Raw genomic sequence first — 13,056 nt, 5'->3', positions numbered from 1 at the left:
ATATATATTGTACGCATCTTAAGATAACAGCTGGTTCAGAGCCACCCTGATATCCGCCGATATCGCAACAGCGAGATCCTGCTCTTCCATCTCCCAAGGAACACAGCCAGAAGCATCCATGCCGATCCGAATCAAGCGGAACTCTTGACTTGGAGACCCAGACACCAGATCTTCATTCGGCCACCGCAGCACACCTGCCGTATTCAAACCAACTCCCAGCTCCAAGATGACCGTTTTCCCACGTGAACTGCCTTCTCCGGCATCACCACTCTGCTTTCGAACGCCTTCCATTTCTAGTCCTCTCACATACGACTCCCACTTCCTCTCCTGCTCCCTAAAAGGAAGACTATTGAAATAGCTCCCTCCACGCACACAAAGTGTCATCTCTCCACCACAAGATCCACACTGCGGAATCTTCGTCTTGTCCATTAACACCTGCGAAACAGGATCGATAAACGGCATCGCCGCATCAACAAGAGGATCAGACAAAACCACCGCGTCTGGCCGGCACTTCTGTAAACACTGCAAGTATCGATATTGTCCCTGTGGTGTCGCCACGCGGTCCGCGGAGAACCCGTTCTTCACGAAGAACCCATCCGCATTTGTGGTGCGCACGAAGTACCTGTCATCAAAGCGGGACACGAGGTTGAGCAGGCCGCTATAGATCGGAGACACGGGCCATTTTCGTGCCATGTCGAGGTGCAGGAAGTAGTAGCCCCATTTCTGGGCTTCACTGTCCCACCCGTTGAATCCGAAGACGTCGTACAGCCTTTGCAGGCCCTTGGCGCGGAAAGCGGGGAATCGCTTTGCGAAGAGAGCGGTTGATGTGTAGTCTAGACCTGTTGCGGCAGAGAGGCCTGCGCCTGCAGAGATGATGAGGTTATCGGCTTGTTCGAGCCAGAGGTGTGCCTTTTGGAGAGTGGGCGATTGGGTCGGTAAGACTGGTGGGGATTGAAGGGTAGGTGTGAAAGAGAGGCTCGTGTCTGAGGGTGTCGATTTCTGAAGCTGAAGAAGGGTCTCTTGGTACAGTTCCCAGTCACTTTGGAGGAAAGTGTCGAAGATAATGTCAGTGATACTGGTGTCTGGGTGCTCATTGCACCATTCTACCACTGTATCGACAGCAATCTGAGCTGCCACGTCCGATGGGAATGCGAACACGCCGGTCGATATACAGCAGAAAACAACGACCTTACGGCCATCTTTGAGCGGAGGAAGAAGCTCTGTGGCGTCTAGACAAGATCGGTAGCATGACGCAAGTTGGGTTCTGTGGTGTGACTGGGGTTTCTGTGCTGGATTCAACTGCGGCCCGACGGTGTGCAAGACCCACTGCGCGGGAAGAAGGAAACCGGGGGTGACTTTCGCCGAGCCTGTTGGTTCAGGGTGGCCTTGGGCCGACATAATAGAATGGCATGCCTCTCTGAGTCGAGGTCCAGCAGCCGAATGGATCACATTGTCAATGCAGCGATGTTCGGGGCGAAAGCAGCCCAGAAGTTGGGCGTTGGCAGCGTTCACGATCGCTGTCACATCAGATAAGGTCGTAATGTCGCCCTTCCAGCAGGACAGATTTATCGGACTAGACTGTGACTTTTGGCTCTGGATAGTCACGCTCGGTGAGATTGATTTCGTGGATGTCAGCAAGTTGTGGCTGTTTCGGTACGCGATGACCGCGTCGATGTCCTCTAGCGTCTCGGATGGTAGATTGGGAACTGCCGGTCTTTGACACAATATCCGATGAAAGGCCTGGAGCTGGGACCAGGTATCCGATTCGAGAACCCAATTAGGATTATGATGGTTGTGGTGGTGCGTACATGAACAAGGTGAAGGCTGTGTTTCCTGAGTCTTCAGGAGGTATCGGAGGGCCTTTTCAAGGCGGAAAGAGCGAGAGATCCTACTAGCCATGATTGTCGAAGTCTCAATTCACTGGGTAAACTGGATGAAGTTGTTTCAAGCGGACATACGGCCGGTCCTGTTATACTTATATCTTCACCTCTCTGTCTAGCCCTAACATCAATGCAAACACCCCATTTCCGGCCCGTGGTCCCACCGGAAAATGATTGGTGATCAGCATGTTTGGCTGGTTTGCAACACAAACAAACTCAGACCATCGACCAATCAAAAGGCCCAAACTGACCCGTCCAATGCTTTTACCAGCGGACCAATTCCGAAGTAAAGATACCCAATACAGCCTGTTACTAATTTTGGCTGTTGTAGATCGCTGGAAGAAATCTAGCCTAAGCATCTATTCCAAGAGGCTAGTTACAATCCTAAAAGCGACTTAAAAGCCCGGAGCAAGTCATCCTTGAGATCCTCCCAATTTTCCAACCCAATGCTGACTCTCAGCAGCTTACGATCAACCTTGGAATCCGACAGTGCCCGCCACTCAATCAAAGACTCAACGCCACCCAAACTAGTGGCATGCTGGAAGAACTGAAGCTTGGTTGGCAAGACTTTTGCAAAGTCTTCCGTGTGCAACACGATCGAGAAGACCGGTCCAAAGCCATTGGGCATCTGTTTGTGCAACCACGGCTCGATCTGGAGACTAGCATGGTAGATCTTCTGCACCACCGACTGAACGACCATTTCGTCACTATTCACAGCAGGAGATGATGCTTGCATAGCCCTGTGAAGCCAAGAGATTAATCTAGCCGAATTCTGGCTAGCCCTCTGAACCCGTACCTCCAATGTACGCAAACTCCGAACTCCGAGCCAGCTTTCCATATTTCCCATAACACTTCCAAGGGCGATTCTATCCTCGAACAATTGCTTCGTCCAGTCTGCACGCTTCGTAGCAAGCACACCGCATAGGAGATCGCTATGTCCACCGAAATACTTGGAGCCGGAATGCATAACGAGATCCGCGCCCCAGAGGAACGGATCTTGCAAGCCAGGCGGTGCAAAGGTACTGTCGACAATAAGAAATGCGCCGCGGGAGTGGGCTTTGCGGGCGTATTCCTCGATGCTGAATGCCGTCCCCAGGGGATTGACAGGGGTCTCTAGCAGGATGACATCGCCAGCTTCTAGACTTTCAGCAGGACAGTTGAGGGCGAGTTTCTGTAGTCCGGAAAGACGCGATACTACCGCGATGACTTCATGACTGCCGTGGTACCCCTCGCCGACAGAGATTCGGCGCGGGTTCAGCAGAATAATTGCGGCGTGCAGTGCAGCCAGTCCGGTGGAGTAGCTCACTGCGTTCCCGCCCAATAAGGAGGAGAGCACGGCCTCAAAGCGAGTTGCATTTGGAGCGAATTCGCGGGAGTAAACATAGTTCTTGCCGTTGAATTCATCCTAAAGGATGTTGTTAGATCAGATTACTTCTTGGGTGTCTGCTCTTTACCTACCACGGGATCTTCCGATGGAATGAGTTGCTCTGGATCATTGGAATATCTGAAGGTTGTAGATAGATGGATTGGAGGTGCGACATCAGTCACCAGATTCAAGGGATCGTCGGCATGCAAGGCCTTGGTGGCAGGGTGGCTATTGTGAAAAGGTGCCATTTTGTTCCTCCGGAAGTCCTGTGGAAAATCCGAGATTCTTTCTGAAGAGCTTTTATATCTCTACATCTCTGACTTGGCTCTCCACCCTCATCCAGCACCAAAACGGTTAGTGGTATCCACTGTTTGAGGGAGGTACTCATTCTGATTGGTGGACTAGCTCTGGCCCACTCCCATCAACTTCCTAAAAGGGAACAGGTCTATATGGTGTACTCCGCAGACTCTTCAAGAACAGAATCCGATGCCATAGCCGATAGTATCAGACGTTTGCTGCAGTTAGTCTGGGACCACAGATCCTAGGAGCCACTAACGATGTCAATAATGAGGATTTGGGATGAATTCTCGTTCGCAACGCCCAGAGCAGGCTGCGTGGCACAATTATTCTGCGATTCTAGGATGTATTCCCTACCTACACGTAAATCTTCTACGTATTTAACCGATGTTAGATGGCCAACAATTGACAGTCACTTTGATCTTAGCTCTTCCACCCTTATGGAGGATAGAGGACGTATTCGATCCGTGTTAGGGTAGGTCGACAGACGATGACTGATGATTCTAAAACTGTAGGTCCAAACTAAATAGGACCTGACAGGAGGGATCGGGAACAATTAGCAGTGAAAGAGAGAGTCTTCCAGAACTCCGTAAATTGGAAAAACATCCCTGTGAGCCAAAACGGGTAATGAGACAGTCAAGACTCAAACACGGAGTACTCCATACCCCGTACGGAGTAGTTAAATATCGATCTGCAAGGCCCTTGGTACCTAATTTCTTTGTTGGTCCCTAAGCGACTTCAATATCCTCAGAATTTCAGGGGCATATCCTCGGACAAATGTAGAAATCACAAGACAAAGGTAGAATCAGTCTTCGCTCTCCTGCCCCTGATATGTGCATGTAGACGACCATCTGGTTCCGTAGCGAGTTTCCATCCTACTCCTCCCCGATGTCATTTCTATGTCTCCTGTCTCCATTCACAACCAAGATATTCAAAACACTCAATACCTCCTGTTCCCATGATGGCGGAATCTCCCAAGCCAGGTAAATCATACGGTTGTGTCCAGGTCTAGATTGCGATGATTAACATGATGATATTCAGAGTTCACTACTGAGACCCCGGAGAACTTGGAGACGGACGAGTTCGATTCTCTTTTAACGGAGGTTACAGCCCGCTGCGAGAAGCAGACAGAGGAAATAAGAAAATGGCTCCTCTACACCCAAGACTTCCAACAGAGGATTGCCAGCTCGTTGGAGCATGAGCGCCGGAGACAGGCTACTGAGAGGGTTGTGCTGCCTGGGACCCCTATGACGCCCATAACCCCCAGAACACCCCGAACATTGCATTAACGTTGTCAATATTGTATTTGATTTTTGGTTTAGTTTTCGAGTTCCGACTGGATTGATCTATGCAAAGAGCAAAACAACGTCTCTGCCTGTCAGAGTGACCCCACATGGATCCTCGCCCCATCGGCCCCCTCACATTTCTCTTCTGACAACTTTGTCAACAACGCCAAAATGCCTCCTTCAGCCCAGACGGTAAGCTACCATGAATTCATATTGGTCTCTACATGTTGCATGCGCAGATGATCGAGACCGGCCCTCAAAACTCGCTGCCTAGAGCTCTCATCCCTACCCCGCACTGCCGACATATGCCTTCCCCCACGCGCGTCCCGCAACGTAAGGATAGAGAATCACAATGACTTACACAATAGAATCAAAGACCAGATTAGTTTCCACCCTCCGGCTCCTCATTCCCCGTCTCCGACTCCTTCAAAAGAAAGACACAGCCTCCTCCGTTGTCCAGCGCCGCGAACTCTCCCAGCTCCTCAGTGAAGGCCGCGATGCATCAGCGCGCATCCGAGTCGAAAATGTCATTGCGACCGATATCGCAGTGGAAGTGATGGAGATGGTTGAACTCTACTGCGAATTACTACTGGCGCGCGCAAATGTGTTGGATCAGATGGCGTTCAGCGACCAGGGGACTCGCGCCCGACTTCGCGCGAAGGAAGTACTCAAGAAACGCACCCAAACACAAGCTGGTGCCACGGGGTCAACCGCTACAGGCGTTAAGGGCGCCGGGGAAAGTACTGGCTCGCGATTTGGGTTCTCTTGGTTGGGAGGACAAAAGAAGGAGGCCGAGCGGGCGGGCACACACATTCCGGGATCTGGCGGCGCGACGGACGACTCTGGCGACGGGATTACCGACGAGGATAATCCATACATGGATACTGCTATTGACGAGGCTGCTGTTGTGGTATTTTACGCGTGGCACCGCTTTCCACATGAAGTGCGCGAATTTACTATGCTTCGCACTATGCTCGGCGAACGGTACGGGAAGGAGTTCATGACTCTAGCGCAAGATAACAAAGTCGATACTGTCCAGGTCCCCGATCGACTTCTTAAGGGGTTGCGTGTGCGCCCGCCGGGGCAGGATCTTGTTGAGAGTTATCTTCGAGAGATTGCGAAAGCATACGGAGTTGAATGGCATGGAGTCGAAGAAGAGCTAAACATTGAGGAAGAGCTGGGTAGCGCGCCACCAGAGTTTGTAGATGATCGTGGTGACGGTGATGATGGAGACGCACAAGAACCCCAATTACCACAAACTCCCGGCAAGCAATACTCCGAAGCAAGACGTGCCTCAGAGACAAGTGAATTGAACAAAGCGACACCTCCACGTGGACTCGCCGCGGGCCGAAGCCCTGTCAGTGTTGCTCCGCCAGCTCCCAGAACGGATAATCCTAACCCTAAAGTCAAGCTCCCTGGAACCGAAGGGAAAGCTGCTGCTGTTTCGAAAGAACAGGGTGTATCCAAGAGCAAGAGTAACGGCATACCGGAGCTGGATGAACTGACTCGGAGATTCGCGGATTTGAAGAGGAGGCCATGATGGAGATTGAGTCTCCATCAAATCCAGCACACTGCGTTTTTCTTTCAGACTACTTTGACTTCCGGTGTTTTTCTATCATTCGATTCTTTTCTAGTCTCTTAGCCAGGGGGTCTTTTGCTACATTGAAGTTCTTGTTTCTATTTGTTTCTAGCCCTGCACAATACATCACATCTTTGAAGCCGAAACCATTAATCATTCAGGGCAATCGCGACCGACTGGCTATTCATCAAATGCCAGGTTGTAAATAGACCCAGCAGATTTTCGAAATATGATAGGTCATTTCTAGTCACGCCAAACTTGGAGGGTACTTACTTAGGAGCAAACGAACCCGAGATCCTCCGTACTGAGCTTTGCATTGTGCGAAGCAGTTGACATATCAGTACGGAGTAGTTCTTTTGATTCGTTGTATCCGAAGAAGATTCGAGATGTCAAACTTCCATCGGAGTGTTGAGTATGGAGTACAACTGTGCATGCTTCTAGATTTGCTGCAAGGCGTTATACGGAGTATAAGATCGGCGATTGAGTTTGCCACGCAATACAAGCAAGACATAGCCCTTGTCTCTGCAGACCTTTCTACAGTTACATTGACAGGCTAATCAAGTGGCTAATTTTTTATTTTTTTTTTGCTAACAAAATGATACCATTCAACCTGCTAATGGAGGCATTGAAGTGTAAACAGCCAATGTAAATCGGCGCTCCCGTTGGAACTAACCTACGCACGGGACACACCCGCGAAACCCAATCGCGTCGATACATCACCGCCCCGAAAAAACACGAGCACTCACAAGCTTAATATGCACTCCGAACTCCCTGAAAATCCGACTGCAATCCCTTCCCCAGCTAGTGGTCGCTAGAAAGCGCAATACCCACTGAAACCTGACCAAAAAGACCCAAACCAAATACCATGCCGGTCTATATGCTGCACGGCTTCCGCTGGCCCCGCGCCGGCTTCACGGGGATCCGCGTGTACATCGTGCTCCACAACCTGGAAGAAGCAGCAGCCGAATATATCCAGCAGCCCCTAACGACTGAGCTGCTCGTGGAATCTTTCAACAAGACACAAGCCGATCTCGTGCCGCGGCTACCGGAGCTGTCGTTCATCGAGCAATATGACCCGGCCGATGAATCAAGTGGCACCGTCAGCCAGGAACATGCGTACGTTGGCGCACGGGTTCTAGAGATTGCGGATGACGGGGGCGGTAGTGGCGGGGGACAGAATATTCAGGATTGCGTGGAGCAGGGCTCTGGGTTGACGGACGACCAGACAGCGGCGCTGGAGGAATTGCGCGATCGTCTGGCGCCGGGTGAAAAGATTGGCTGGTATCTTGTCTACAATGGAGATCCGGAACGATGGTTCCCTGAATCTGAAGACGAGGACTACGAGTCTGAGGATAGCTATGAGGAGGAGAGCCAGACCCGGCGCCAGAGTCAGATCCAAAGCCCGAGGGAGGAGGGGACTAAGTCTGCGGAGCCAAATACTCCGCCAAGCTATACGGTATGTCATTGATCTCCTGGTTTTTCTCTGCTCATTGGGGATTATATTATTTGTTGGCGCTTTGCCATCGCTACACTGTTGCTAATCGGGTATTTCTAGGCTCGTCTGACGAGGTTTTGGAATCGGATGAGCTCGGGTTGAGGCCTCTTGCTGAGTGCTATGGAACATGGCAAATCAAAATGTGTTCCGGTGGTGCTTGTTGCTTTATTGTTACACGAGTTAGACCAGGTCGGGATTGAAGCTTTTAACGAATTCTACGCTTTATGTATGTTGATACTATTTATGTCTGCAAATGCCGCTATATCACTTAATTTACCATATTGGATGTCCTTTGGAAACCAGATCTCCCAGAGTTCGAGTAAACAAGCCATTATAATCGTAGAACATGCCGATCTCATCAGCACTTCTATAGAATCCGATCATCTGGGCGGTGGATTCTGGCAATATGGCCCGGAGGGGAGCTTCGATAACGGGAACAGCGGAGAACATCTAAAGCTGTCGCAACACTCCCCTGAGTGGTTTCATAAATGCTGACCAGGTGACATCCTGGCCTTTTATCGCAATGGTTCTCTCATTCATTCTCGTTCAGAATCGCCAGTCCGTAGCCATCCACCCTGACCCTTTGCGATTTCAATGCTGATGACGATATAGGGGGAAAACGCGCCTGGCGAAATGGTATTCACCATACAGTGTGAGTCTTGCCAGCTCTCTTCAATTCATACGCAAAATGATCTTACGCTGACACTCGGTCTGAAGGATGAAGAGAAAGTGAAACTGAAAGGCGAGGTTCGTCCTGCAATACCACCCGCACCCGCACCTGCTCCGAAGTTCCCATGCAACTAACCACGACCGTTTAGGTGCATCGGCTTGTCGCTCCACGAGATCAGAAATATCAGTCCAACTTTGTCGAGTTCCGCCGGAGTACGAAGGTTGTCTACCGCCGATATGCGGGCTTGTTCTTCTGTGTCTGTGTCGATGCGAATGACAACGAGTTAGCTTATCTTGAAGCTATTCATTTCTTCGTGGAAGTGCTGGACCAGTTCTTCGGGAATGTGTGCGAGCTGGATTTGGTCTTCAATTTCTACAAAGTGCGTACAATTGACTGGGAATGCACCGCTCGGTGTGAACCAGTTGTGATGTAGAACCGCAGTTGGAGGAGCCATGATACTGATGCGTGGATTCATATGTTCTAGGTCTACGCTATCCTGGACGAAGTCTTTCTCGCAGGCGAGATTCAAGAGACAAGCAAGCAAGTTGTTCTCACACGATTGGAGCACCTGGACAAGTTGGAGTAGGGGTGAACCGGGATCATCGGTTTCGGCATCGATGAGGAACCCTCATCGACTACGGACCCGACTGCATCGGACAAATCAATTCAAAACAGTCATTTGCATGGAGTTTCAGGGGTATCGGTGGCTTTCAGGCAATATTACTACTGTTCATGTTCATATCAAGGGGGATTATTCTGGAGATATCAAATCATCGGTGCAGTTCATGCCATCATTTTGGGGCTCATGTCGAAATCACAGACGAAGCTGGTTGCCAGCCAAGCCTTTCCCTTGTATCATCGCTCCGCCGGCGCCCTCAAACAGTCTCTAGGTTGGGTCGGAAGTGGTGTAGCTGTCTTGTTCTCAACTGCCGAAAACACTGCCGTTGGCGCATGTCCGGCGGAGACAGAATGTCCACCTTGACTCAAAGGATCAGCCCACGAGGTTTTAAGCTCGGATTAGCTTGAAATGTTAATTCAATCTCAGCCCTGCCTCCATTTTGTTGGAGGTATTTCCCAATTGGTCGTGGTTTGGTGAGGTGATTCTGACCATCGATGGCGAGCGTTAGTCTACAGGTCTTAGCACAGAACATTTAAGGAGCTCTGTCGCTGTTCTAGGGCTGACCTTTGAAAAGGGTCTCCTCTACTTTGATGCTCCTTCCACCCATTCCTCTTCGTTGTATACCACACTACACTGGTCCAAGAACAAATAATGTCTACCTGAAAATGTCTCGGCCGTGACTGTTCTGCACCGGGGCAGTCTCATGATGACTACGCTAGGACACCATCCATCATCTGCTATGGACTGACGAATACATACCACTAATACACACACCGCCTCATAGACAGTCACTCGCCCTCGCTGTCTGAACCGCAAGAAAGCATTGATCATCCGGACCATGAGGATACTTTCCCCGAATGGAAAACATCTCAGCGACACGGGATGATCAGTTCAGTCATGACAATACGAATGTGTGACAGCGGGAGGACCACTGAAATTGGTTGACGTCTCATACAGCGGACGCTCATTTCCCTGTCGATGAATGTCACTCGAAACATTGTACCCGAGATTCGCGACATCAACCCCCCCCCCAAAGTGGTATTTGGCCGCCTCCTATACGACACATTGGACGGAATTTCTGAGATAGATGACATGGGCCGGACTGTTCAGGATAAGGAGCCCTTTGTGACCGTCCCTTTTGCGCCTGTTGATCGGTCGAGGATACTCGGTGCAATAAGATTGGACTGGGTTCGCATGTGGAACTCGCGATTCGCAAGTCTCAACCACGCGCCAAATGCAATCAATCTATTGAAGCGGGTCAATGCTTTCTCTCATCCAAAAGTTCCGGGCGAAACAGATCCGCCTGAATACTGTGGGCCGAGTTTGGAAACACAAATCGACTTCAATCATTTTCACTCTAAGTCTAAATATGGTATGAACTGCAACAGTTCAATTGCGCACTGATGAGGATGTGACGCATTACTCAAAATGGCACAGCCTCCATACATATGTTGTAGTAGTTTCAGAAATCTCCCTCTCCACAACATACACGCGTTTCCATTTGAACCACCAATGATGGACCGGATATGCACGGATCGTCTATTTGCGAAAACTTGATGAAGAGTCGGCAAGTACGGAGTACGCAGGTCGTGGATCAAAAGTCTTGGCAATCTAGTCGGTTATTTTGGGGTAATTTGTGGTAATTTGTGGTAATTTGTGGTAATCTGTGGTAATTTGTGGTAATTTGTGGTAATTTGTGGTAATCTTCGGTATTTGCATTTCGGGACCCAGGTTCCCGGCACATGGACCGTACCACAGGCGCCACAGCAGTTTCCACAACAGTTTCCCCCCTGATAATCCCTAATAATCCCTGACAATCCCCGACAATCCTCCTGTGCGTCAGCTTGTGACGTCGTACCTTGGCTTTGATACTCAGTTGCGTACTCCCAAGATACGTACTCAGACACGGAGTACACCACACTGCTTGGACGCTGTGTTTACCATACCGGAGTGCGCAGTCGTGGCTTACAATCCCTGGAACTCATCTATCCGCGATGGAGTACAGTCGGAGAACAGAGAGCAATTGACCAAGACTCGGACAGGACGGGTGGAAACGTTGCCACTCGCGGGGAGACATACTTTGGGACTGTGGAAAGTGGTTCAGGGCTCTTAATTGGCACTGCCACTTGGGACACAATGCCCACTTTTACTTATCGATCTCCCTTGGGGATCAGTCTAGCTCTGAGTCTGGAATTTTTTTTTATAACTGGGTTCTTTCTTTTTTTTTGTATTTATCTCTTTTATTCTCCCCCTTATCTCCATACTTATCATCCTTCAAAGTCCCCCCCTTCCTTCTAGACTTTTTCCATAAGTCTTGTCCCTTCTTTGCTCAGCTTTATCACTCCCTTCGTTTATATTTTACATTTTTTCTCTCGTTATAGAACTTCCAAACATAATTACAAACGAGCTTATAAACGCCTACCATGTCTCTCATGCTTTCCGATAATCTGGCTCCCCAGCCCATGACTGATATCTTCACCGATGATACGAACATTAACCGCCGAAAGTGCCACCGCACAGTGCCTATGAAGGTGCTTGCTCTAGGTGTCGGCCGTACTGGAACTGCTTGTGAGTGTGATCTGCTGTGTTGCGTTGGGCCGGGTATATTGGTGTATATACCGGATCTGATAGGAATCGGGGGCTATAAACTAACCCGGGATCTCCGTTTGACAGCGCTTCGCAAGGCCCTTGAGCGTCTTGGTTATGGCAAGTGCTACCACATGATGTGCGCGAGTGTTGAGAACCCGCCGGACTGTCTCATGTGGCACGATGCCCTGAACGCAAAGTATGACGGTGTCGGGGAGTTCGGCCGCAAGGAATGGGATCAACTTCTGGGTGATTGCCAGGCCGTCTGTGACTGGCCTGCCTGTGCCTTCGCAAAGGAATTGATTGAAGCCTATCCCAATGCCAAGGTTATCCTGACTACCCGTGATGTTGACCCATGGCACGCGTAAGTGATACACACTCATACATCTATGTTTTTAGACAAGCGACTGACAACCCCCACAGATCCGTGATGAAGACCGTCTTCTGGCGTGTCTCAGACCCAGAGCACAAGTTCGTCTCGAACTTCAGCTGGGCTGCTAGCATGTACTACCCCATGCTGAACAAGTTCTTCGAGACCTTCTTCCGTGGCGATTTCCCTGGCAAGGGCAAGCAAGTCTACGAAGATCACGTTGGTGAGGTCCGCAGCATGGTTCCCCCCGAGCGTCTGCTCGAGTACAACATTAATGACGGTTGGGCCCCTCTCTGTGAGTTCCTCGAGGAGGAGATCCCCGACACTCCCTTTCCTCGCGGAAACGACATGGCCGACTTCTACAGGCGCTGCAGCACTCGTAACCGCCATCAAATGATGAATGCCGCCTTCCAGGCTGTCACCATCGGCGGATCGCTGCTTGCCGCTGGCTTCGCTGCTACCGTTGCTTTCAAGCGCTTCTCCCTTCGCTGAATAGAGAGACCTTGCATCTGTTGTCTTTTTCCTTTCATATTCCCCACATCTCACATTCTTGCCAGCTACTAGTGTGCGCAGGCGCCTCTAGCATGTCACCATACACCATGGTCGTTTTTGTTACTGTTTCCTTTTTTTGGGGGGTCATTTTGGTTCCTTGCTGGAATGAATCGCTACATCCATCTCTAATACCCCTTTTTTGACTTTTTCTCCATGTCATCATTGGTTGGACGAGAAATCTATGGCATGACAATTCGGTAATCTTACAATATAAACACAACAGTTTCTTGCTCTTTCATTATCATTTCTCGGACCTATTTTGTGCTTTCACAACGTGAAACATGCCACGTCAAAGCACCCCCAGCTTCCCAATAGAAGGGTCATCCATAAAGGAGCCAGTTCCCCCAGCGCTGCTG

General features: G+C 50.1%; 7 protein-coding genes across 7 annotated transcripts; 5 read left to right on the top strand and 2 right to left on the bottom strand.

Annotated features, from left to right (window-relative positions):
* Positions 1-18: 18 nt before the first annotated feature.
* Positions 19-1,899, bottom strand: N7457_009716 (uncharacterized protein; the record flags this gene model as incomplete). Its single annotated transcript, XM_057180759.1, has 1 exon — positions 19-1,899. One exon carries the CDS (start codon positions 1,897-1,899, stop codon positions 19-21), a length of 1,881 nt encoding a protein of 626 aa, XP_057029145.1.
* Positions 1,900-2,256: 357 nt separating this feature from the next.
* N7457_009715 (putative transsulfuration enzyme family protein) lies at positions 2,257-3,494 on the bottom strand (the record flags this gene model as incomplete). The annotated part of the gene is made up of 2 exons (XM_057180758.1): positions 2,257-3,285; positions 3,339-3,494. The coding sequence occupies 2 exons, from the start codon at positions 3,492-3,494 to the stop codon at positions 2,257-2,259; spliced, it is 1,185 nt and encodes a 394-aa protein (XP_057029144.1).
* Positions 3,495-4,504: 1,010 nt separating this feature from the next.
* N7457_009714 (uncharacterized protein) lies at positions 4,505-4,832 on the top strand (the record flags this gene model as incomplete). The annotated part of the gene is made up of 2 exons (XM_057180757.1): positions 4,505-4,526; positions 4,585-4,832. The coding sequence occupies 2 exons, from the start codon at positions 4,505-4,507 to the stop codon at positions 4,830-4,832; spliced, it is 270 nt and encodes an 89-aa protein (XP_057029143.1).
* Positions 4,833-5,181: 349 nt separating this feature from the next.
* On the top strand, positions 5,182-6,369 carry N7457_009713 (IST1 family protein; the record flags this gene model as incomplete). The annotated part of the gene is made up of 1 exon (XM_057180756.1): positions 5,182-6,369. One exon carries the CDS (start codon positions 5,182-5,184, stop codon positions 6,367-6,369), a length of 1,188 nt encoding a protein of 395 aa, XP_057029142.1.
* Positions 6,370-7,273: 904 nt separating this feature from the next.
* N7457_009712 (AP-2 complex subunit sigma) lies at positions 7,274-9,159 on the top strand (the record flags this gene model as incomplete). Its single annotated transcript, XM_057180755.1, has 4 exons — positions 7,274-7,864; positions 8,516-8,650; positions 8,722-8,952; positions 9,058-9,159. 4 exons carry the CDS (start codon positions 7,274-7,276, stop codon positions 9,157-9,159), a joined length of 1,059 nt encoding a protein of 352 aa, XP_057029141.1.
* A 1,011-nt stretch (positions 9,160-10,170) lies between these two features.
* On the top strand, positions 10,171-10,596 carry N7457_009711 (uncharacterized protein; the record flags this gene model as incomplete). The annotated part of the gene is made up of 1 exon (XM_057180754.1): positions 10,171-10,596. The coding sequence occupies one exon, from the start codon at positions 10,171-10,173 to the stop codon at positions 10,594-10,596; it is 426 nt and encodes a 141-aa protein (XP_057029140.1).
* A 1,019-nt stretch (positions 10,597-11,615) lies between these two features.
* Positions 11,616-12,640, top strand: N7457_009710 (sulfotransferase family protein; the record flags this gene model as incomplete). Its single annotated transcript, XM_057180753.1, has 3 exons — positions 11,616-11,760; positions 11,866-12,142; positions 12,202-12,640. 3 exons carry the CDS (start codon positions 11,616-11,618, stop codon positions 12,638-12,640), a joined length of 861 nt encoding a protein of 286 aa, XP_057029139.1.
* Positions 12,641-13,056: the final 416 nt, after the last annotated feature.

The sequence above is a fragment of the Penicillium paradoxum genome, assembly GCF_028828445.1.
Source record: "Penicillium paradoxum strain IBT 22861 chromosome Unknown utg000007l_segment0_segment0, whole genome shotgun sequence".
Classification (NCBI taxonomy): domain Eukaryota; kingdom Fungi; phylum Ascomycota; class Eurotiomycetes; order Eurotiales; family Aspergillaceae; genus Penicillium; species Penicillium paradoxum.
Note: the sequence above shows the minus strand (reverse complement) of the source record. Positions and strands in the feature narration are given on the sequence as shown.